Raw genomic sequence first — 25,141 nt, forward strand, 5'->3', positions numbered from 1 at the left:
TTTACAAAGGATGTAACTGGACTAAGGAACATGAATTCTTTCAAGGTTCTTGATACATCATGCCAAACTGCTTTCCAGAAAGGTCTTACCAATTCACATTCCCAAGAGCAGCATAAGAAAGAGAGTTTTACATTGTACTCATGCCAAAATACTCTCATCTACTTTCATTTTTGCTAACTGATAATAACAAGAGAGCACAGCTCAGGATTTTAATGGGCATTTATCTGATTGCTCCTGAGAGTGAATAGTTTTCAAATGTTTATGACCAATCTAAATGCATCCTTCCAATAACTGCCAATTCTCTTAAATTAAAATGCAAAACCCATACTTGAAGAACTCTGGGAGGATAGAAGGAGATAGATTTGGGAAAGTTCTGAAGAAGAGGTAAGGCCAAGGGTTTAAACTTAATCTTTAAGGATATGAAGAACAATAAACATTTAGGAAGAAGGAACTGGCAGCAAAATCTGGGGAAAGTCTAAATATTTAATTAAAAAAGAAAAGTCGATATCAATTATGGGTTAGCTATTCAATAAAATGGATCCAATAAGCGAAACTTCCAGAGACAGAGAACTCTGCACTGTTGAAAAATTCCCCAAGTAGTTCTGATAGTCAGCCAGATTTGGAAACAAACTGCTTTGGTTCACCAAGCAAAATCACTACTGTTCTTCCAAAAGCTCCTTTCCTTTTCATCATAATGCCTGGCAAACATCCAGTTCTCTTTCTCACTCATCCCTCTGACAACTCGATTACAGAGAGCAAGCCTTAGTTTCTCTCCTTAGGTGTTTATTACCTGTAAGACACAATTAGGAAATCTCCCAGTGACTTGTTAAACATTATCATTCTTGGACTTCAACTTGGTCATGCCACAATCTGTCATCTGTTGAATGGCATGTTAAATCAAGGTCAAGGCATGAGACCAATGTACCAGGTTGCTTGTTTACAAAGCAATCATGGGTACATGGTGTGTTCTCCCCAAGTCTCCAGGTAATCTTGGAATTGATGGTTCTTTAAGAGCCCTCTGCCCCAGGACATCAATAAGCTGGGTGTCATGCTGAGTTATTAAGAACTCTTCAGGTTTTGCATTCTCAGGATAAAAATCATCCAAATTTGGGAAATTCGATTAATAGATACAACCAAGGACTAAACGGAAATGATATCAGTGGAATAATGGTGAGATCAAACTCTGGGGGTTAAGAGGGTAGTAGAAATAGAGATAACATGAAGAAAGATATCTCAAAGCTAAGATAAAGAAAAAAGGGAAAATATGGCAAATGGAAAATAGACATTGGTCTTTATTTGTATGTCACTTGGTTTGTTACATAACTCTTCCTAAGTAAAGCCAACCCCATTAATAATGTACAAACTAAACAGTTGTTAGGCATGATCACTGTTTGAATAGCACTGTCACTGACGTAAAACAAAATCAGTTGATAAGCCAAATCTGTCTGTTCTTTCCCAAGCTACTATGGAAAAATGAACACATAAATGTTAAAAACAGATTTAATGCTTTTAGCTTACTCAGTTCACTTCAGTTCAGTCGCTCAGCCGTGTCCGACTCTGCGACCCCATGAATCACAGCACGCCAGGCCTCCCGGTCCATCACCAACTCCTGGAATTCACTCAAACTCACGTCCATCGAGTCCATGATGCCATCCAGCCATCTCATCCTGGGTCGTCCCCTTCTCCTCCTGCCCCCAATCCCTCCCAGCATCAAAGTCTTTTCCAATGAGTCAACTCTTCTCATGAGGTGGCCAAAGTATTGGAGTTTCATCTTTAGCATCAGTCCTGCCAAGGAACACCCAGGACTGATCTCCTTTAGAATGGACTGGTTGGACCTTCTTGCGGTCCAAGGGACTCTCAAGAGTCTTCTCCAACACCACAGTTCAAAACCATCAATTCTTCAGCGCTCAGCTTTCTTCACAGTCCAACTCTCACATCTATACATGACCACAGGAAAAACCATAGCCTTGACTAGACAGACCTTTGTTGGCAAAGTAATGTCTCTGCTTTTGAATATGCTATGTAGGTTGGTCATAACTTTCCTTGCAAGGAGTAAGCGTCTTTTAATTTCATGGCTGTAATCACCATCTGCACTGATTTTGGAGCCTCAAAAAATAAAGTCTGACACTGTTTCCACTGTTTCTCCGTCTGTTTTCCATGAAGTGATGGGACCAGATGCCAAGATCTTCATTTTCTGAATGTTGAGCTTTAAGCCAACATTTTCACTTTCCTCTTTCACCTTCATCAACAGGCTTTTTAGTTCCTCTTCACTTTCTGCCATAAGGGTGGTGTCATCTGCATATCTGAGGTTATTGATATTTCTCCCGGCAATCTTGATTCCAGCTTGCGCTTCCTCCAGCCCAGCATTTCTCATGATGTACTCTGCATAGAAGTTAAATAAGCAGGGTGATAGTATACAGCCTTGACGTACTTCTTTTCCTATTTGGAACCAGTCTGTTGTTCCATGGCCAGTTCTAACTGTTGCTTCCTGACATGCATACAGGTTTCTCAAGAGGCAGGTCAGGTGGTCTGGTATTCCCATCTCTTTCAGAATTTTCCAGAGTTTATTGTGATCCACACAGTCAAAGGCTTTGGTATAGTCAATAAAGCAGAAATAGATATTTTTCTGGAACTCTCCTGTGTTTTCGATGATCCAGTGTATGCTGGCAACTTGATCTCTGGTTCCTCTGCCTTTCCTAAAACTAGCTTGAACATCTGGAAGTTCACAGTTCACGTATTGCTGAAGCCTGGCTTGGAGAATTTTGAGCATTACTTTACTAGCATGTGAGATGAGCGCAATTGTGCAGTAGTTTCAGCATTCTTTGGCATTGCCTTGCTTTCGGATTGGAATGAAAACTGACCTTTTCCAGTCCTGTGGCCACTGCTGTTTTCCAAATTTGCTGGCATATTGAGTGCAGCACTTTCACAGCATCATCTTTCAGGATTTGAAATAGTTCAACTGGAATTCCATCACCTCTACTAGCTTTGTTCGTAGTGATGCTTTCTAAGGCTCACTTGACTTCACATTCCAGGATGTCTGGCTCTAGGTGAGTGATCACACCATTGTGATTATCTTGGTCATGAAGATCTTTTTTGTATAATTCTTCTGTGTATTCTTGCCACCTCTTCTTAATATCTTCTGCTTCTGTTAGGTCCATACCATTTCTGTCCTTTATTGAGCCCATCTTTACAGGAAATGTTTCCTTGGTATCTCTAATTTTCTTAAAGCGATCTCTAGTCTTTCCCATTCTCTTGTTTTCCTCTGTTTCTTTGCATTGAAAGCCTTCCTCGGCTTTCTTTTCTCTCCTTGCTTTGGAACTCTGCATTCAGATGCTTATATCTTTCCTTTTCTCCGTGGCTTTTTGCTTCTCTTCTTTTCTCAGGCATTTGTAAGACCTCCCCAGAGAGCCATTTTGCTTTTGGCATTTCTTTTCCATGGGGATGGTCTTGATCCCTGTCTCCTGTACAGTGTCACAAACCTCATTCCATAGTTCATCAGGCACTCTATCTATCAGATCTAGTTCCTTAAATCTAGTTCTCACTTCCACTGTATAAGGGATTTGGTTTAGGTCATACCTGAATGGTCTAGTAGTTTTCCCTACTTTCTTCAATTTAAGTCTGAATTTGGCAATAAGGAGTTCATGATCTGAGCCACAGTCGGCTCCTGGTCTTGATTTTGTTCACTGTATAGAGCTTCTCCATCTTTGGCTGCAAAGAATATAATCAGTCTGATTTTGGTGTTGACCATCTGGTGATGTCCATGTGTAGAGTCTTCTCCTGTGTTGTTGGAAGAGGGTGTTTGCTATGACCAGTGCATTCTCTTGGCAAAACTCTATTAGCCTTTGCCCTGCATCATTCCGCATTCCAAGGCCAAATTTGCCTGTTACTCCAGGTGTTTCTTCACTTCCTACTTTTGCATTCCAGTCCCCTATAATGAAAAGAACATCTTTCTTGGGTGTTAGTTCTAAAAGGTCTTGTAGGTCTTCACACAACCGTTCAACTTCAGCTTCTTCAGTGTTACTGGTTGGCGCATAGGCTTGGATTACTGTGATACTGAATGGTTTGCCTTGGAAACGAACAGAGATCATTCTGTCGTTTTTGAGACTGCATTCATGTACTGCATTTCGGACACTTTTATTGACCATGATGGCTACTCCACTTCTTCTAAGGGATTCCTGCCCACAGTGGTAGATATAATGGTCATCTGAGTTAAATTCACCCATTCCAATCTATTTTAGTTTGCTGATTCCTAGAATGTCAACGTTCACTCTTGCCATCTCCTGTTTGACCACTTCCAATTTGCCTTGATTCATGGACCTGACATTCCAGGTTCCTATGCAATATTGCTCTTTACAGCATGGGACCTTGCTTCTGTCACCAGTCATATCCACAACCGGGTATTGTTTTTGCTTTAGCTCCATCCCTTCCTTCTTTCTGGAGTTATTTCTCCACTGATCTCCAGTAGCATCTTGGGCACCTACCGACCTGGGGAGTTCCTCTTTCAGTATCCTATCATTTTGCCTTTTCATACTGTTCATGGGGTTCTCAAGGAAGAATACTGAAGTGTTTTGCCATTCCCTTCTCCAGTGGACCACATTCTTTCAGACCTCTCCACCATGACCCACCCATCTTGGGTGGCCCCACACGGCATGGCTTAGTTTCATTGAGTTAGACAAGGTATAGTCCCAGGGATTAGACTGACTAGTTTGCTTTGGATTTTTCTGGCATTACAACAGGGGAGACCTGATTATGTTAATATAGAAGAGCAGCCAATTTCCTTTCAAAATTCTAAAAATGACTTCTATCTCCCCTTAAGAATGAGAATACCATCATCTCCGGCATAATTTCAAGCAATCACTGCCTATCCCAGGTGACTCCACGATAACTACGGTATATGAAATTCTATCAAGTCCTATGTAAAAAACACACACACTCTCTTTTCCCTTATTAGCTAAAATGGTCAGCTAGATTTAGAAAGAAGAGAAAGAAAACTCAGGAATATTTTAGGGACAAGGAATCTAATCAGTATCCACTAATCTAGTCAATATCTTCTTTGAACATAAGTATAACATTATATGCAGAAATATAAAATATTTTCACGTATCATATACTAAGGATACAACTCTAAGTGTTTACTAAATTCCAAGGCTTGAACATATGTTGCTTCATTTAATCCCTCAAACAGAGCATCTATTCTTCCTAAAGTGATGAGAATAAACCATCTGTAATCAAACCATCTTCCTTGCTAGTGATTTGTGTAATATTGGGCTGATGATGAAATACTGGAAGCATAAACAAATGTAAGGAATGTGTGAGATAGGTTTTTATGAGTGTTTTCTTAGTCCTGAGAGAAAGATACAGAAAGAAATGGCCTCTTTTTCTCTCATCTTAGACCTAAGCATAGCTAAGTTAGACTGATGTCTAAAATGGCCAAAGGCACCTTGTAACTAACTCTAAGCAAGCCATACTGAGGGCAGTCACCCACAACAATAACAAGGAAACAGATTCGGCTGACTTTTAAGCTGCTGACTCAACTACCAGTTCAGTTCAGTTCAGTCGCTCAGTCGTGTCCGACTCTTTGCGACCCCATGAATCGCAGCACGCCAGGCCTCCCTGTCCATCACCAACTCCCGGAGTTCACTCAGACTCACGTCCATGGAGTCCGTGATGCCATCCAGCCATCTCATCCTCGGTCGTCCCCTTCTTCTCCTGCCCCCAATCCCTCCCAGCATCAGAGTCTTTTCCAATGAGTCAACTCTTCCCATGAGGTGGCCAAAGTACTGGAGTTTCAGCTTTAGCATCATTCCTTCCAAAGAAATCCCGGGGTTGATCTCCTTCAGAATGGACTCCTTGAATCTCCCTCAAGAGTCTTCTCCAACACCACAGTTCAAAACCATCAATTCTTCGGCACTCAGCCTTCTTCACAGTCCAACTCTCACATCCATACATGACCACGGGAAAAACCATAGCCTTGACTAAATGGACCTTAGTTGGCAAAGTAATGTCTTTGCTTTTCAATATACTATCTAGGTTCAGTATACTATCAATATACTATCTTCCAAGGAGTAAGTGTCTTTTAATTTCATGGCTGTAGACACCATCTGCAGTGATTATGGAGCCCAAAAAAATAAAGTCTGACACTGTTTCCACTGTTTCCCCATCTATTTCCCATGAAGTGATGGGACAGGATGCCATGATCTTCGTTTTCTGAATGTTGAGCTTTAAGCCAATTTTTTCGCTCTCCTCTTTCACTTTCATCAAGAGGCTTTTTAGCTCCTCTTCACTTTCTGCCATAAGGGTGGTGTCGACCCAGCCCTATTTCTGAACTTCATGTTTTAAGAAGTTACATTTTCTTCCTGCTTAAGCCCATTGAAGTAAGCTATTCAGCTACTTTTTGGATGCTAAGAGCATTCTAACTCATCCAGGTAGATATTATTCTTATTTTTAAAATAAGAAAACTGAATTTCTTAAACTTTAAGTCATTTGCCTAAGATACACTGTCTCCAAGTACTGAGTCAACATACATTCCATGTGGGTCTCTCACAAGTCTAGGCCTCTTCAATAAAACAGTACAGATATTCCTAGAAATGCCTGTTCTGGAAATTCCAGGAAAGAGAGGCTAGAGTATAGTAAAAACAACAGTGGATCTGAAAAAAACTAGATTTGAAATTTTATTAACCATAAAACATCAATAATTCACTTAAGTTCTTTGAGTTTCATTTGCCTTAATTGTAAAATGGGAAGAAAAATATCAGCTTTGCCCACCTTACAAGGTGCTTATAAGCCACCAATTGTTAATAACATATACAAAAACCTTGTGTGAACTCTAAAATTTAAGGGATTATTATTTCTACCCACTGAACAAATAGTATATATACATATCAAAATGTTCTCAGTAAGTCATGCTGCATATGAATTCAGCATAACTACTTTGTGGTAATTTCTTTTTTAGATTAGGTTTAAAAAGAAGTTGTAGAGATAAATTTGGCAGTGAACTTCCCATGGCCCTTCAAGTCATGGTCCATAGTATTGCCTTGGGTCATTTCAGTTCAGTCTGTCACTTCAGAAACTCTGTGGGGTTTGTTTTTTGTAGTTATTTTTTTTTTCTTTTTAAGATGTAAGTCTAGGCTCTTGAGTCACAATATTTCCTTTGAAAGCTGGCTCTCCTCCCAGTTTTGCTCTCTCACCTTTCTCTTTATCCCATAGCAGCCCCTAACATTTCCCAAAGAGCACTTATGACAGGCACCATTGCTGCTTGCTTTAACTTATATTTAAGTTTATATGGACCAGCTATGATGAAAGGCTTTTAATAACTAAAAGTCAAACTCAAAAAATGCATTTTTCATAACTTGACTTGGATTATAGAAACTTACATATAGATAATAATAGCATTAAAGCATCACTATGAACAAAGCTAGTGGAGGTGATGGAATTCCAGTTGAGCTATTTCAAATCCTGAAAGACGATGCTATGAAAGTGCTGCACTCAATATGCCAGCAAATTTGGAAAACTCAGCAGTGGCCACAGGACTGGAAAAGGTCAGTTTTCATTCCAATCCCAAAGAAAGGCAATACAAAAGAATGCTCAAACTACCGCACAATTGTACTCATCTCACACACTAGTAAAGTAATACTCAAAATTCTCTAAGCCAGGCTTCAGCAGTACATGAACCGTGAACTTCCAGATGTTCAAGCTGGTTTTAGAAAAGGCAGAGGAACCAGAGATCAAGTTGCCAACATCCACTGGATCATCGAAAACACAGGAGAGTTCCAGAAAAATGTCTATTTCTGCTTTATTGACTATGCCAAAGCCTTTGACTGTGTGGATCACAATAAACTCTGGAAAATTCTGAAAGAGATGGGAATACCAGACCACCTGACCTGCCTCTTGAGAAACCTGTATTCAGGTCAGGAAGCAACAGTTAGAACTGGCCATGGAACAACAGACTGGTTCCAAATAGGAAAAGAAGTACGTCAAGGCTGTATACTGTTACCCTGCTTATTTAACTTCTATGCAGAGTACATCCTGAGAAACGCTGGGCTGGAAGAAACACAAGCTGGAATCAAGATTTCTGGGAGAAATATCAATAACCTCAGACATACAGATGAGACCACCATTACGGCAGAAAGTGAAGAGGAAATAAAAAGCCTCTTGAAGAAAGTGAAAGAGGAGAGTGAAAATGTTGGCTTAAATATCAACATTCAGAAAATGAAGATCTTGGCATCTGGTCCCATCACTTCATGGGAAATAGATGGGGAAATAGTGGAAACAGTGTCATACTTTATTTTGGGGCGCTCCAAAATCAGTGCAGATGGTGATTACAGCCATGAAATTAAAAGAAGCTTATTCCTTGGAAGGAAAGTTATGACCAACCTAGACAGCATATTCAAAAGCAGAGACATTACTTAGCCAACAAAGGTCTGTCTAGTCAAGGCTATGGTTTTTCCTGTGGTCATGTATGGATGTGCAAGCTGGACTATGAAGAAAGCTGAGTGCCAAAGAATTGATGGTTTTGAACTGTGGTGTTGGAGAAGACTCTTGAGAGTCCCTTGGACTACAGGGAGATCCAACCAGTCCATTCTGAAGGAGATCAGTCCTGGGTGTTCTTTGGAAGGAATGATGTTAAAGCTGAAACTCCAGTACTTTGGCCACCTCATGCGAAAAGTTGACTCATTGGAAAAGACTCTGATGCTGGGAGGGATTGGGGGCAGGAGAAGAAGGGGACGACCGAGGATGAGATGGCTGGATGGCATCACGGACTCGATGGATGTGAGTCTGAGTGAATTCCTGGAGTTGGTGATGGACAGGGAGGCCTGGCGTGCTGCGATTCATGGGGTCGCAAAGAGTCGGACATGACTCAGCGACTGAACTGAACTGATAGCTATCTATAAGAGCTTCAGTGAACAAAAACAACTAAGGAAGTGACAATGAATTTTATACTTAAATCAGGAGGATGTGTTCTTTCAAACCCCTCACCCTATGTCCTAGAAAAGATTCAGTATGTAAAGTTTGTTCTACAACATACTACAATTCTGCAAATTTTAAAAATCTAAACCATAAACTTCTTTCTTGTTTTGTATTTTCATCTTCTCAGTCCCAAGTAAACCTCTCAGAAAAACAGACCTGCATTACACAGTCTCCCTAAAAGCAAAAAAGTGCCCTGGGATGGTGCTCATACGAAATATTACAAGGAATGCTCAAGAGTAGTGTCTGACTTTCTCCTGGTGCTGTAAGTTGGAAACAGTCAACTCATTAAAGATGTTAAAAAGGGGAACTTTGAGACTTTTATGTGCCATTGTAAACACAACTGCTTGGGGCTATTTTCCACTGAGTTGAAATTCTTATTCTTAAACTTTTCCTGCTTAGTAAATGACTGTCCCTTCAAGCTAGCAGAAGATGATTCAGGCTACAGGCAGGGAAAGAAGCTTTAGGGACAAACTGCCTGCCACTCACTGCTATCCCACCCAGGCACTTGACAAGTAAGAGCTCAGAGAATTTTGGCTCAAAAAAGGTAATAAATAAATTAATAAATATATAAGTCAGCTGAAAAACTTTCTGGAACCCAAGACTCAGGAAACACAAAACCCGGAGTAAGTCTGGACAGCAGCCTAATAACCTCAGTAATGAAACTCTTGAGTCAGCACCTTGACAACGCGCTTTTACTAAAGCTGTGACATACCAAGAGATTACAGATGATGCCAACACACCATCGCAGATGAGTGGGAGTTGGTTGGATGGAAACAGTAAGAAATACTGAAGTGGCTTTACAAGTGTGAAGGCATGAAGAAACACTTTTAAAATAGGGGGGAAATCTTTGTAATGACCCTTAGGACAAACAGATATGATGACAATAATAGCAGGTTATAGACCCGTAATCTACAGTCAAAGTGACATTCTTATATTATCAATACATCAGTGAGCGATACACCCAGATCAACTCCTGAGGCTTGAGTTCTAACAGCCTTCCCTGTTCTTGCTAGAAAATTAACAAACAGCTTAAAATGAAATACTACAAAACCCGACATCTTAAATTTGACCTGAAGACTTAAAAGACAAAGCTCTCTTGAGAGCTAGCTAATGTTCCTCAGTTAAATAGGAATCATAGAAAAAGAGTCAGAATTGGGAAGTATAGAAAGACAGAACAAAACACAACCAGAAAAAAAACTGTTCCTTTTGACTGAACTTTATGTGACCCTGAAAGCTCTCAGTAGTCTAAATTGTTTGGTTTTCCAAACTGGGAAATACTTTCCCATGCATGAGGCTCATGAACTTCATAAGAGATGTTTTACATTTTAATTCACTGACCATGAAAATCAGACTTTCAAAGATTATCTATGCATTTCATTATCACCATTAAATCAAAGCATTTATACCAGCACAATGCTTCTAAATATCAGATTCTAATTCTCCTACAATTAAGAATCTTCTTAAAGATGAAAGAAATCTTCTTTCTTCTTAAAGAAATCTTCTGGTAATAAAAAGGTTGTATAGTTACATTTCTCTTTTATAACAGCAGGAAGAAAAATGGTTAAGGGAAACAGTAAAACTGTTGATTGCAATAAAAATTTATAATTCAAATTTAAAAGTCCAAACCAAATCTGTCCATGAAAATCTAGGAAGTCACTGTCCCCAAATTTTCTTCCCTGGTTATAATCCATTATCCCAATTTCAGTCCCTTGCTAAACTGGTAGGATGACACAAGATTTTGAAATGTTAAGATTTCTGTTTCACAACTTGGATAATGTTATGGCCATTACTAAGGAACGTCTGAACTAAATCAATCGCCCTTTTTTTAAACTGAAGTATAATTGATTTACAACGTTGTATTAATTTCTGCTGTATAGCAAAGCGACTCAGTTATACAAGTATACATATTCTTTTCTACTATAATTTATCATAGGACATCGAATATAGTTCTCTGGGCTACATAGTAGGACCTTGTTGTTTATCCATCCCACATAAAATAGCTTACATCTGCTCATCCCGCACTCCAAATCCATCCCTTCCCCAGTTCCTCCCCCTTGGCAGCCGCAAGTCAGCTCTCCGCATCGGTGAGTCTGTTTCTGTTTTGTGAAATAGGTTGATTTGTGTCATACTTTAGATTCCACATATAAGCGATATCATATGGTATTTGTCTCTTTCTGTAAGTCAACCTCCTTTAATTTTGTTTTTTAGAATCAGAAACTATTTGGGGAACAGCAGAATAATATAAGCAACACTTTCTACCCACATACCCACCACTCAGCTTAAGAAATAAAATGTTTTAAATATTCTTGCAGCTGCATGTGAAACATTCCATGATCCCTTTTTATTCCTTCCCTACTGGTAACTATTACACTGAATTGGGGATTTATGATGTACATTCATGCGTCTATATTTTTACTAGATGTGTATGACTGGTTTCAAAGTTTCTATAAACAAAATCATACTCTATGTATCCTTCTGCCATGTGTTTATTTGCAGTATATTCCTGTTGACTGATGTTTTCATTATGGATCACACTTTGCTATCTTCACAAATCTAGTAGTTACTGATGGTGTAGTAGGCATTTTGGATGATACATCATAGAGTTCGGATTCTGTTATCTTCCTCTTAAGAGTACTGAGTTTTGTTCCAACAGGCACCTAAATTATTGTTAGTTCACCTTGTTTATGTGGAGTCTTGGTTTTGGTTTTTATTAAGGTGGTGCTTAATTGGTTTTCCTCTTCATTTTAGTATCCTTCCTTAGTCCTTGGATGTGTTTTTTTTTTAGTCTGAAGTCTTGGAAGCTCAAAGTGTTTATCAAGCCCCTCTAACTTGGCGAGGTTCAAACCCCAAACTCCGTCTCTCCTCCATTGCACGGCTGCTGAAATCTTGGTTCAGCTCTAGCCTTCTAGCTCCTATTTTCTGCTGGACTCCTTTGAGTTTTACCACACGTGTGCAGATGTCAGGGATCAGCCAAGAATGGAAAGGTGGCTTATATGCATATTTTGGGCTCCCTCTGTGGCTCCTTCATCTAAGGGATCTAACATTTAATTTCCAGGCACTAGTCAAAGCTATGGTTTTTCCAATAGTCGTGTATGGATGTGAGAGTTGGACTATAAAAAAAGCTGAGAGCCGAAGAATTGATACTTTTGAACTGTGGTGTTGGAGAAGACTCTTGAGAGTCCCTTGGACAGCAAGGAGATCCAACCAGTCCATCCTAAACGAAACCGGTCCTGAATATTCATTGGAAGGACTGATGCTGAAGCTGAAACTCCAATACTTTGGCCACCTGATGTGAAGAACTGACTCATTTGAAAAGACTCTGATGCTGGGAAAGATTGAGGGCAGGAGAAGAATGGGATGGACAGAGGATGAGATGGTTGGATGGCATCACCGACTCAATGGACATGAGTTTGAGTAAACTTTGGGAGTTGGTGATGTATAGGGAGGCCTGGCGTGCTGCAGTCCTTGGGGTCACAAAGAGTCAGACATGACTGAACAACTGAACTGAACTGGAAGCCTCAAACTAACTCCTTCCCCGAGTAAGACTACGGTTTTCTCCTTGAGTTGTATATTCCCTAAGCCTGCAGATTTGAGAGCTCCCCTAAAGGAAAAAACATATACATGTGAATCTTATCTAATGCAGTACTCCTCATCTAAGAATCAAAAGCTCTCCAGTTTCTGACTATCTTTAGTCACTCTTTGGTGCTTTCAAACTTTTTTAGAAGTGTCTTCCCAATGTTTATAACTGTTATCGGCAGGAAAGTCAGTGCCATCGGAGCTACTCTTTCCCAAAGAGTTGATGAGCAGATGCAAATTTTAATGGGCTCTAGTTTCCCCAATATCTTATGGTTTATGGTATTTTTAAGCCTTCTTTTAAGATAATTTTTCCTTTTCCAAGTCATAAATCCATTTTGTATATTTATTATAAAATTTTTTCCAAATAAAATGTTTTGATCTTTAATTTACTTGGATTTTATTTTTGTGTGTGTGGGTTAAACTAGGGATTCATTTTTATTTTTACAGGCAAGTAAACAAATTTTTCCAGTATCATTCCTAAAGAGTCCATTCTTTCCACTCTGGCTCATGAAGCATAGCCCTAAGTTGCTCAGTTGCATCCAATTCTTGCAACCCCATGGACTCTAGCCTGCCAGCCTCCCCTGTTTATGGAATTCTCCAGGCAAAAATTCTGGTGTGGGTAGACATTCCCTTCTCCAGGGGATCTTCCCAGCCCAGGGATGAAATCTGGTCTCCTGCCCTCATGAAGCATATCATACCATAAATCTAGTCATATGCAGCTGAGCCGCCAGGGAAGCCAGTCATATGCATACAAAATGATATATATCAGGCTCTGTTTTTCGTTTGTTTCTTTCAGGCTCTGTCTTCAGTTTTAGTGTTTTATTTTTATTAACTGTTTCAGTTTATTGGAGTGTAATTACTGCAAAATGTTGTTGTTAGTTTCTGCTGTACAACAAAGTGAATCAGCTATATGTATACACTTATCCCCTCCTTCTTGGAACTCTTTCCATTCTCCACCCCCATTCCACCCATCTCGGTCACCATAGAGCACCAAGCTGAGTTCCTTGTGCTACACAGCAGGTTCCCACTGTCCTGTGTGATTAGTCACTCAGTCGTGTCCAACTCTTTGTGACCGCACAAACTGCAGCACACCAGGCTCCTCTGTCCACGGGGATTCTCCAGGCAAGAATACTGGAGTGAGTTACCATGTCCTCCTCCAGAGTTATCTATTTTACAGATGGTACTGTATATCTGTCAATCCCAGTCTCCCAATTGGTCTATGCTTGCACTCATACTGGGCTTCCCTGGTGGCTTAGCTGGTAAAGAATCTGCCTGCAATGCGAGAGACCCAGGTTCGATATCTGGGTTGGGAAGATCCCCTGGAGATGGGAAAGGCTACGCACTTCAGTATTCTGGCCTGGAGAATTTCATGGACTGTATAGTCCATGGGGGTCACAAAGAGTTGGAGATGACTGAGCGGCTTTCACTCCACTTCACTTCACTTACACTAATACTGTAATACCCAAATTGTTACACTGCTACACAGTATGCCTTATCTGGGAGAGCAAGTCCCTCCGCCTCATTCTCCAAAATAGCTTTGCCCATTCTAGACTCTTTATTTTTTCAAATAAATTGTAGAATCAATTTGTTGAATTTCATGAAAAGTCCTGCTGTAGAGAATTAACATCTTTAAATCAAGTCTTCTTGATTTATCAAGTCTTCTCATCCACATACTTGGTTTATTTTTCCATTCATTCAGGTTTTATTTCATGTCTTTCTATAAAATTTTATGAATTTCCCCAATTATATTTTTATTGTATTATACTTACATCTTTTAAAAATTCTATTTTTTTAAACCATTATGTTTTTATCCAATTTACCCCAATTTACTCTGCCTTATTAAATGAACTTCATCAAAATTATTTACTAAAGCTATAAATTCTAAGATTTATTTCCTAATATACAATCAAAGAATGAAAACAATAATTTAATACTCATTTACAAATGATTTTTTTGTGTCATGGACTTACCAAATATCTTATCCTGTACACTTACCAAGAGGCTCCATGGTCTCTACTTTCAGTGTCCATGAAATTAGAGTCCAAAAACATATCTTTGTAGATTCGACCAACAAGGCAATACATATCTGAAGCAACCTGCTCTTCATTTTGCACCAGGGGAATCATAATGTCAAGAGCTTTTGCTCTATCTCCAGGGAGGTTTCTCCTAAGGTAGAGAAAGGGAACATCACTCTTTCTGTATAGACTCCAGAAGCAGTTTAGGCCAATCACCTTTTTAAAATGTCTGTTTAATACACTAATGCACATTAATAAGTTTGGCAGGATAAAAACAACAATTATATTCTGAAAGTCTTCTGCAACCCTTTTTCATTCTACTGCATGTCTAATCATCTAAAAAGGATTTATTTTGAGTTGGTTTTCTGCTGATGTGATGATTTATGCTTATCCATCCACAGTCATTCCCGTTTCCCTGCAGACTCTGTGTGGGTTCAAGTTGACAGAGTGAGATTAAGAATGCAGCCTGTGGTTGTGAATGGGGCAGAGTCAAGGAATCCAAACAGGGGCAAAACCCTGATGCTATAGGTTTCAGTGGCTTTTGCTCCAAAACACTGAGCAAACTAATTCATAGACAATACCAATAAACCAACCTGAGTTGAGCAATCAATCACCTAAGGAAGCTGCTTTATACAGCTCATTTTAAAACTGGTGAGTATGTGCAGACTGTTCTCAAAGATAAAAATTCTCTTAAGAGTAATTTATTGAAACTTGAAAACATTTATGCTAAGTGAAAGAAGCCAGTCACAAAAAGACTATATATTGTACAATCTCATTGCATGAAATATCCATAATAGGCAAATCTATGGAGACAGAAAGAGATCTGTGGTTGCCTAGGTCTGGATTTGGGAGGAATGGGAGAGTGTCCTGCTCCAGTGGGGGTGGATGGTTTTGGGAAAGCTAATATAAATACTTTAAAACTCATGGTATTGATGGTCACACAACTCTGTTAATACATTAAAATCCATTGAATCATACATTTTAAATAAAATTGTATGATATATGAATTATATTTCAATAAAACTGTTACATAAAGGAGTTATTTCTATTCTCAATTACTATTTTAAATCTTTCTGTCCATGAAATTCTTTTTTACATTCTGTACTAAATGCCTTCAGTTTAGAATAATGCTCCATACAAATACATTTATCATTTCATTCTATTCTATTTTAGGAAAGACAGAGACAAAATATAGATAAAAGAAAATATAAGAGGCTCTTATGGACTTTCATTTTTTATTTCAAAATATAATATATCTAATTCCATCTTTCAAAAAGGATTTATTTGAAAACCAGTTGGAACAGATAATCTCTGGAGCTTTCATCTCTTGCCAAATCTAAAGAAAAAACGTTTAATAAATGGGGAGATAAAATTGACTTTCATTATCATATTGGTAAAGGTAGCACGTTGTAGAGCTTGGGCAGATGAATAAAGGAAAGACACAATATCCGGTTGAAGAGCATGCGGACTTTTCTTTGGAGACAAAAGCAGGGGAACTAAGTGAGGGAGAATACAAGTACCAGTATCGGCTTGCTCTGGGACTGAGCCTGTTTTATGAGCCTTGAAGAAAAGCTACTCAAGCACTTTAGTTTCCTCATCGGTAAAATAATTAAGACTTCATGGCAAATGAAAAATAGATGTGAGGCTCCCCTCTCTTTTTCTTTGTATCATTCTCTTCAACTGTAGTAATTACATACATATCCAACTCTCTACCATAGAAGAGAGCAGCGAAACTAAGTTCTGGACAGTTTAGTGCTTTGGGCCTCTCTATGGCCAGAGTAGGGATGGTCTTCCACGGCGACTCTGGGTAGAAAGTGGCATGGAGGTGGTGTCAGTCATGATGCTGACGGAAAGCACAGAGGCAGGACTGGAAGCAGCACTGTTAGTCCTGATCCTAGAAAATTCACGGACACATGACCTAAAATGTGGTCCACAGAGTTTTGATTATACTAGTAATCAGGTATATTCAGAACAATCTCAGTGAACATCCTCTCTGATTAGGAATATGTTCCCCTAGATATCCCTATTCTAGTTAGTTCTTGGGTAAATAACCACTTGGCGTTCAATCTATTTAAAGACAATATCACATCCATGTAATTTTAAAAATCCCCAAAATATATATAAATAGAAAATACAAACTTTGACAGAGAAGCAAAAGAATTTTAAGAATTCAGATATATAAACATTGAGGGTACTTCTTTTACTCATGAAAAGTGAGACAAGATCAGAATGCATGCTTCCTATATTTTATATGGTTGAAGTAGAAATATTAACAATACATTATAATAGGAGTGGTTGCAAGGCTACATGAAAAACATATCATGGAAAGAATATGCAGGTTAAAAAGTAATACGTTAGGCACATTGTGTGTGGGGGGGTACTTTTTCTTCTTACCTATTCAGTGCAAATGCATAATGAAACTTCACATGGTGATGGGAGGCCAAATCAAACGTTGGAAGCTTTTCTAAAGTCTCTACCAGCTTCACAATAGAATCATAGTCCTTTCAAACAGGAGAAGAATAACATAGAATTAAATCTTTGGGAGAAAGTCCTGACAATGAAATGCCTTTGAACAACCAGATGCCTGAAACTAAGAAGAGTATTAAAAAGGAAGTAGAACCCATGAAATACCTTAAAGAATCTAGAACCAAGAAGAAACTGTTTGTTCATTTGCTTGCCTGAATAAGGGTTTTAGATTATATAGATAAAACACTGGAAATACTGAATTACCATCTCTGACCTACAAAACAATAAACTCTCTAGCATGGTAATACTACATTTTCTCAGTACAGGTGGTTTACTTCTCCCTGGAGCTAGATGCAGGGTGTTGTCAATTACTTTCAGGGAGATAACTTCCAAGGTATCAAGAACATGGAGCAACCGATAGAACTTTTATTATAAGTAACAAAAATATTTGGTTTCAACATAAGAAGGCTCTCCAGTCATGGGATCTTAAGTGCCACACGTCGCCATGTATGTGAATCTCTGTTATTCACATGAAGCTTTACTCAAGCCTGAATGGGTGAGAATAAGAAACCACAAGCCACTTAAATTTTACTGTAAAAATGCAACAGTAAATCCCCAACTCAGAGATTTCATTCTTCTTGTGTGTGTTGTATTAAGCTGCTTCAGTCATGGACTATAGACCACCAGGCTCCTCTGTCAATGGGATTCTCCAGGCAAGAATCCTGGAGTGAGTTGCCATTTCCTCCTCCAGGGGATCTTTCCGACCCGAGGATTGAACCCACGTCTCTTATGTCTCCTGCACTGGCAGGTGGATTCTCTACCACTAGCCCCATGATTCTTCTTAGTGTAATTTAAAAATTTTAAGACACCCCAATAAAATAATATGGCATATCTGTGTTTTACATTACTTATTTTTAAAGCTACTTTTATAATTAATCAATTGCACATTTCTCGCTTCTGGCTAGTTAGATCCAGCACTATCAATTCCAAGCAACACAATTCCAGGAGTAAGAGACATATCTGGAAAGCTCTAAAAATGTCTGTTCTTTGCAAAAAAAAAGATTTCGCTTAGTGACAGACAGGTGTGCCCGAGGCTAGCAGAGCAGAACAGCTGTCTGTGGATTAGCCATGCATGCAAATTTTTCTTTTTGTTCTTTGGGAGGAAAAAGGCAGCCCTTTACCGTACAAGTCTTTCATAATCACTGATGGTTAACTTATATGAGTCTGTTTCATTTATCATAAAATCTCTGGATGGAAAGCTTAGGAGAGTCAATAAAAAATTACATGTAGTAACATGAGTGACTTATTAGCTAACTGGAACTGGATATTAACACTCCCTTATTCCTCCAACATGATACATAACCAAGACTTGATTTTGAGCATCTTCTCACCTGGATATCTCTATATGAAAGTAACAGATTTATGACAATATCTGCTGTCAAGACTTCAATATTATCCACTCGCTGTCGAATTCTTGCCAATTCAGCTGCCAATTCTTTGCCAGTATATAAGTTACGAGCTTTCCTGATATCATTGAGTATAGACTCCCGGAAATACTGGCTGGTGGAAAAACACACATTTTTAAGAGTCGATACTAGAAAGTATTTCAATGAAAAGCAATGACCTTATAAGGAAATGAATGACACCTGCAGCATTCGTACCTTTCAGATCATTAAGATGTCAGAATGAACACCTCATCTAGCTAGTATCATTAAGAAATTGGGGCATCCAAATATTCTACACTCTGCCTTGCTCCAGGAAGAATCAAAGGGAAAGATATTCCATGTTAATGAGTTGTCCAAGACCCTGCAGTATTCCAGTTAAAATGCTAAAACTTTATTTTTCATTTTACTGTCTTGAGTAGAAATTGTTCTAAATAAGTGAGCCCACAGTTTGAACATAATAAAGCATGTACCTTCTGCTCCAGCATCATCACTTATCAGCATAAATGACTGCTCTTAACTAAAATATAATAGTGCTTTCAACAATTTTTAGAGAGTTCTTGTCCTTACGCTAAAAGTCCCTGGACATTTATTCAGATAATGTTTCTATACTTACATGAAATATATTTTTAGCTCTACCATTACTATAACACAGTGAGCAGTCTTTCTTTTTTCTGATTTCAAGTTGTTCTCCTCTGAATAAAGTAGACAAAATTCAAAACGTAGACTAAGATGCACCTATTTTATCCACTTAAAGGACATTATATATATTTTCTCCTGGTTCTTGACTGAGTATTATATGTAAGAAACATCTGATAAGGTTGCACAAATACAGCAAGTCCCTTACATAACGAATGAGTTCTGTTCCAAGAGCGTGTTTGTAAGTTCAATTTGTTCGTTAAGTCCAACAAAGTTAGCCTAGGTATCCAACTAACACAATCGGTTGTATAGTACTGTACTTAATAGATTTATGATACTTTTCACACAAATAATATGTAAAAAATAAACACAAAAAATAAGAAATCATTTTTAACCTACAGTACAGTACATTAGTATAGTACAAGAGCTGGCATGCAGAGACTGGCATCAAGTAAAGAGGTAAGAAGAGTTACTGACTGGAGGAGAGAGAGAGGTGGGAGACAGCAGAGCTGAAGGACTGTCAGCGAGAGGAAACGGAGAGTAAGCCGCAAGCGACAATGTACGCCACGTATGTAAACCAACTTATGCGACTGGACATACAGACACACGCTCACATCTTTGAAAGTTCACAACTTGCCGTTTCGAATGTAGGCGACTTACATAAATTAAGTACACAAACACTTCACTATCACTACCAAACGGCATTATTAAACTTTACCTGGAACTTGCTTGTGCCACCTTCAAAAGCTGAATGAAACGATCCACAAGAGGTAAGCAGATGGGTCCCAGAAGCAGCTCAAAGTTCGGCTGCATGAGCTCAGTCAAGCCCTTCATGAAGCTGCTGTCACAGCAGTAGACCTTGTTATGCGGCGTTATCATATAAGGAATAAATGTGTAGTTCCCAGTGCACATCTGCAGAAAGAGGAAGCACCAGGAGGTGGTAAGCTGACCTGCTGACCCCACACTAACATCACTCTAAATCTGACTTTTAAATAATCCCATTTCCTATTCATGACCTATGAAAATTTCCTCCAATTTCTTTAATTGCTTACTTCAAGTAATTCAGACTTACACATGGTAAAAAACATATGGCATGGCACAGTTTCTAGCAATCCCTTAAATATTTATTCACCATTCTCTAGGCTACAGCACTATGATATATGCTGTAGCTGAAGCAAGGTAGTTTAAAACACAGCCCTCAGCCTTCAGAAAACTTGTCAGAGACACAGCATAAATACATGGAAATGATAAGAGTTAACATTTCAGGGCTGCCCACGTAACAGCAAAGTGTGAGTGATGCCAGAATAAGCTGATCCCCTCCAGGCTGCTCGATCGCAGTCATGGCTTTATTAACATCTCAGTTACTAAATCTAGAGACCCTACATATTAAACAGCAGAGATGTCACTTGGCCAACAAAGGTCCCTATAGTCAAAGCTATGGTTTTTCCAGTAGTCATGTACCAATGTGAGAGTTGGACTATAAAAGAAGGCTGAGCGCCAAAGAATTGATGCTTTCAAACTGTGGTGCTAGAGAAGACTCAAACGTCCCATGGACAGGAAGGAGATCAAACTAGTCAATCCTAAAGCATATCAACCCTGAATATTCATTGGAAGGACTGAAGCTGAAGCTCCTATCCTTTGGCCACCTGATGTGAAGAGCCAGCTCATTGGAAAAGACCCTGATTCTGGGAAAGACTGACGGCAGGAGGAGAAGGGGGTGACAGAGGATGAGATGATTGGATGGTATCATCGACTCAATGGAGATGAGTTTGAGCAAACTCTGGGAGATAGTGAAGGACAGGGAAGCCTGGCGTGCTGCAGTACCTGAGGTCGAAAAGAGTTGGACACAGCCTTGCAGCTGAACAAGAGACCCTAAAGTTATCCTTGATGCTTCCATTTCCTCCACCTTCCACAAACTACCAACGTCCTGTCTATTCCACCTCCAAAATATATCTATTTGTTCACTTCACTCCATCTTCTCTGCTAGCACTGGAGACCATGCCCCCAATATCCTGGCCTGAGCCATTGTAACTGGCTTTTACCTGGGCTCCCTGCTTCTCCTCTTGCCTATCAATCTGTTTTTTACTCAGCTGTCAAAGGGCTCTTTCAATAATATATATCAGATGACTTCTCTCAGCTGCTCAAGCCCCCTCCCTTGCTCCTGAGATGAAGATAAAATAGATCACTGTCACCTACAAAGGCTTAACTATGCAAACCCTGCCTCTCTCTCTAGCCTCAGCCTGGACCACTCTCCACTCACTCAGCATGACCTTCTATCTGCTCCTGATGGTGCCAAGTGAGGGTGCACTAGTGCAAACACAAGTGGAGCTGGGAGGAATAAAGGAGACATTGGACTGGATGCCCCTGAGGAAGCAAGCCTGACTGGCGCTTAGGGCTCAGGGAAGGGAAGGGAATACAAAGTTAAGGATTTCAATCTCTGTTCAATCTCAGGGCAGTGGGAAATCTGGAAGGATTCCGAGCAGGAAAGAAAACATAACTAAACCTGTGCCTTTTGACAGCCCAGGCAGAAAACAGAATGCACTGAAAGAGAAAGAAATGAGATTTAAGGAAACGAGGTGGGAAGCTACAAAGCAAGACCAGATCACAAAAGTGGATGCCTGAACTTGACGTTAAGAAGAAAGAATCATCGAGATCAGCCAACTGGTTGCAGATATTGAAACAGAGGAAGAAGGCATTGAAGGCCACTCCATAGTGGTAAATGGGGTTCCTTAAAGGAGAATGGAATCCTTAACAAAAATCAAGAATTCAGAAGCAGAACTAGACTTAATTTTTAATATTTATGAACAAATTACATTTGGGGGCATTTGTTATATATTAGGTAATGAATCACAAACAGGGCCTGACTTCTAGTTAAAATATGAGATGAACTTCAAGAGGGTGAGATCTGATTTGGTGAGTAGGGTGACATGCACACTTTTGAAAGGTTGGGATTTAAGGGGAACAGGACTTCTCAAGTGATAACATCCAAGAGTTCCAAGCCAAAATGCAGACCTGGAAATTATTTGGTATGGCTGAATCTCAGGAAATGAGAGATCTCTAAGAGAAATGGCAACCCACTCCAGTACTCTTGCTTGGAAAGTCCCATGGACAGAGGAGTGTGGTAGGCTACAGTCCATGGGGTCACAAAGAGTGAACGACTGAACGACTTCACTTCACTTCTAAGAGAAAAAGCCAGAGAGAAAGAAAAAAAGCAGAGAGCTGAAAACTAGAATGAGATGAGGAGAAAACTCTACTTATCACTCTTCTAGGGAGTCCAGGAGCCTAAGTTATATGTTCCGTGTCAGCAGAATGGAGAACAATGCATTGCTTCTCTTATCCTTTGAACTAAATGAATGAGAGTAAACATTTATTCATTACGTGCAGGTGCCAAGGAATGAATGGTCATATGTTTACAACAGTCCACTGATGGAAGAGATCTTGTCTCATCTCCATTTTACAGGCGAGGATTCAGGTAAGGCTTGGCAAGGTCACACTAGGACGCCAGTCCATGGACTCCTTTTCCAGAGGGCCTGCCATTACGGCCAGGAGGCTGAGCACCCTCCCGAGTATCCTTGACTTGCTGGCACACCGACTCCTTGCTTCAGGTCATCCTCCACGGACCCCTGCATGAGCCAACTTACTGCCTCGTAGCAAACAGCCAAGAAGTACCAAATGTCCTTACAGCCCCCCTTGATTATTTATGAACATGTTATTCTCTGAGGCACTTGTATCTCAGGTAATGAAGCAGAAACTGGACTGGACTTCTAGTTAAAGTATGAGAAGAACCTCCAAAGGTTGCAATTTGATTTTTAAATCAAGCACATTAAGGTGTTCCTTTCACAAGTTCTCCTTCATGGAACAGTAATTGGAAGACTAGTCAGGAAGATGAAAAATAAACATACCCTGCTTCTAAAATGTTACCAAGATCCCACAGCAGGTTCACCAAACTAATCCTTTTACCCAAGCCACTGTCTAAGCAGAAAAGAAAGGCAAGCATATCAAGAGATGGCTTTTCAAATCTTCTAGAGCTTAAACTTTTGAGTGAGTTGTAGAAGAGCAACAGAATCAAATACTCCTATTTTTGAAAATCATTTTGACTCAAAACTACCAAAGAGAAGGCTCCAAATATTCTAAGTCACAAGGTAAGGACAAACAGGTGAGAAGCCAATAAACCAAAGAGCATTACTGGAATTTTGGAATATTATTCCTCTACTGCTATATAAAGTTCTATACCTTCAGAAGCCTTAATATCATGTATATTTGTGTATAATATAAGAACTAGAATATATTATTACTGAAAGACTGGGCATTGAGAAATAACATATCTGTATAAAACATTCTGAGAGAGGAGGAGTATCAGATGTCTGGGTGTGTATTGAGCAGTAGGTAGGTAAAGAGAGAAAGATGAGAGTCATGAAGATAGCAGAGAAAATCAGATTCCAACTATCTTCAAACCCCATGGGATGAGGTTTCAGAATCCTTGAAGGTATTCAGCATGCTAAGGCTTTGCCAAGTTCCTGGTCTCAATGTACTTTTTGGAACCTCTTCTCTAAGGCAGTAGTGTTTTTCAATGTCCCATTGTTGGTGATCAAAAAACAAAAACAAACAAAAAAAAAAATGGGGGGAAGTAAGCAGCAGGAGGCACTTCTGGGCCTGAGCTAAGAGCCAACCCAGCAAGCCTACAGTGGGGAGAAAGAATGCGGGGAGTGGCTGTGGATGGTGTGTTTTTAAAAAAGGATACCAGCTATTGAAAAAATCACCTTTTCAAAATGATGAACACTAATAATACGGGAACATTTATTTCCCAAGTTGGCTCACATAAAGCTTAGAAATACCATTACGGCAATTTCTATTTACACATTGCTGCCAATCCTGAGTTTGAAATACCTAATAATCCAAAGCAAATAAAAAAGACTGTGATCAAGAACAGACACTTCAGGTGCAACAATTGTATTTTATTAATAAGATACTAATTCTAAAACAATTAAACCTGCTTCTTGAAGGAAGAAATTTCCTTAAATTTCAAAACAATGAGGCATGGTCATAAAATAACAAGACTGGTCTCTTCAGCCCATACTTGTTTTCATGGTTATAGAAACACACAGCTCAAAATCTAGAATTCTGATTATCTCTACTGCTTTTGTTTTAAAAATAAAAATGCCAACTCTGTTTTTCAATTTTTAAAAGTTACATAAAGGTGATCATAAGTATATGTGGAGCATGAATTAAGCTTCTGGAAAGATATGCCCTCAGCCGCCAAATATATTGAAATACATGCCCAAAATACTCAACTTTTGAAAGGGAATTAGTGCTGGAAACACAGCAGCGTACCTGAGTCAATGGATGACTTGTTCATAATGTGTAATATTGGGTCAACTTACAAACCTGCTTCCCTACATGTCCACACTATCACTGGGCATGATCAGTTCTTCTCTGCCATTCAAGTAAATGCTACCTCCTCAGAAAAACCTTCCACGACCACTTGAGGGATGGGCTACCCACTCTTTGAGATATCGCCTTACGTTAATTTCTAATTTGTTTGTTTGCTTATTTGCTCGACCATCCCCCCAAGCAACACTCTTTTGAGCGTTGTCTCAGTTGTCTCCTGGGACAATTATGAATGAGTTGTCTCCACTTTCAGCCTCCAGAGTGAGTCTCTTGCAGCACCAAACCCAAAACCTAGCACACAGTTCATGTTCCGTCAATATTTGCTTCATAAAATCTGTTACACTGAATTGATGCATGAAGCGGATCTTGTTCTTTTCCTGTTGAGATGTGAAGGATAAGTTTATCGTTGGAACATTATTCATGCTGCAATGAGTCCCTGACCTGAACTCTTAAATTTCTCAAATCTTAATTTCTTCAATTTCTGATCTAAGGGAAATTTACCCATTTTACTTTTAATCTTATCATCATAGATGGAATCATGTGCAGATTTTTACACAGTATGTTACTTCCCCTCTATGTTTCAGAAATACATTAAGGTTTTAAATACTGGCTCACTTTCCAACATGAAAACACGACCATTGACATAAC

At 39.3% G+C, this 25,141-nt stretch overlaps 1 protein-coding gene across 1 annotated transcript in view; it reads right to left on the reverse strand.

The window, feature by feature from the left end:
• MAP3K5 (mitogen-activated protein kinase kinase kinase 5) overlaps nucleotides 1–25,141 on the reverse strand; it is a 228,083-nt gene that overhangs the window by 117,722 nt on the left and 85,220 nt on the right. The window contains exons 4-7 of the mRNA XM_068985123.1: nucleotides 19,824–20,017; nucleotides 18,416–18,584; nucleotides 16,953–17,059; nucleotides 14,539–14,709 (exon numbers count right to left, since the gene is read on the reverse strand). Coding sequence (XP_068841224.1) covers nucleotides 14,539–14,709; nucleotides 16,953–17,059; nucleotides 18,416–18,584; nucleotides 19,824–20,017 — 641 coding nt within the window. The remainder of the gene's footprint in view (nucleotides 1–14,538; nucleotides 14,710–16,952; nucleotides 17,060–18,415; nucleotides 18,585–19,823; nucleotides 20,018–25,141) is intronic.

The sequence above is a fragment of the Capricornis sumatraensis genome, chromosome 13 (genome assembly GCF_032405125.1).
Source record: "Capricornis sumatraensis isolate serow.1 chromosome 13, serow.2, whole genome shotgun sequence".
Lineage (NCBI taxonomy): Eukaryota > Metazoa > Chordata > Mammalia > Artiodactyla > Bovidae > Capricornis > Capricornis sumatraensis.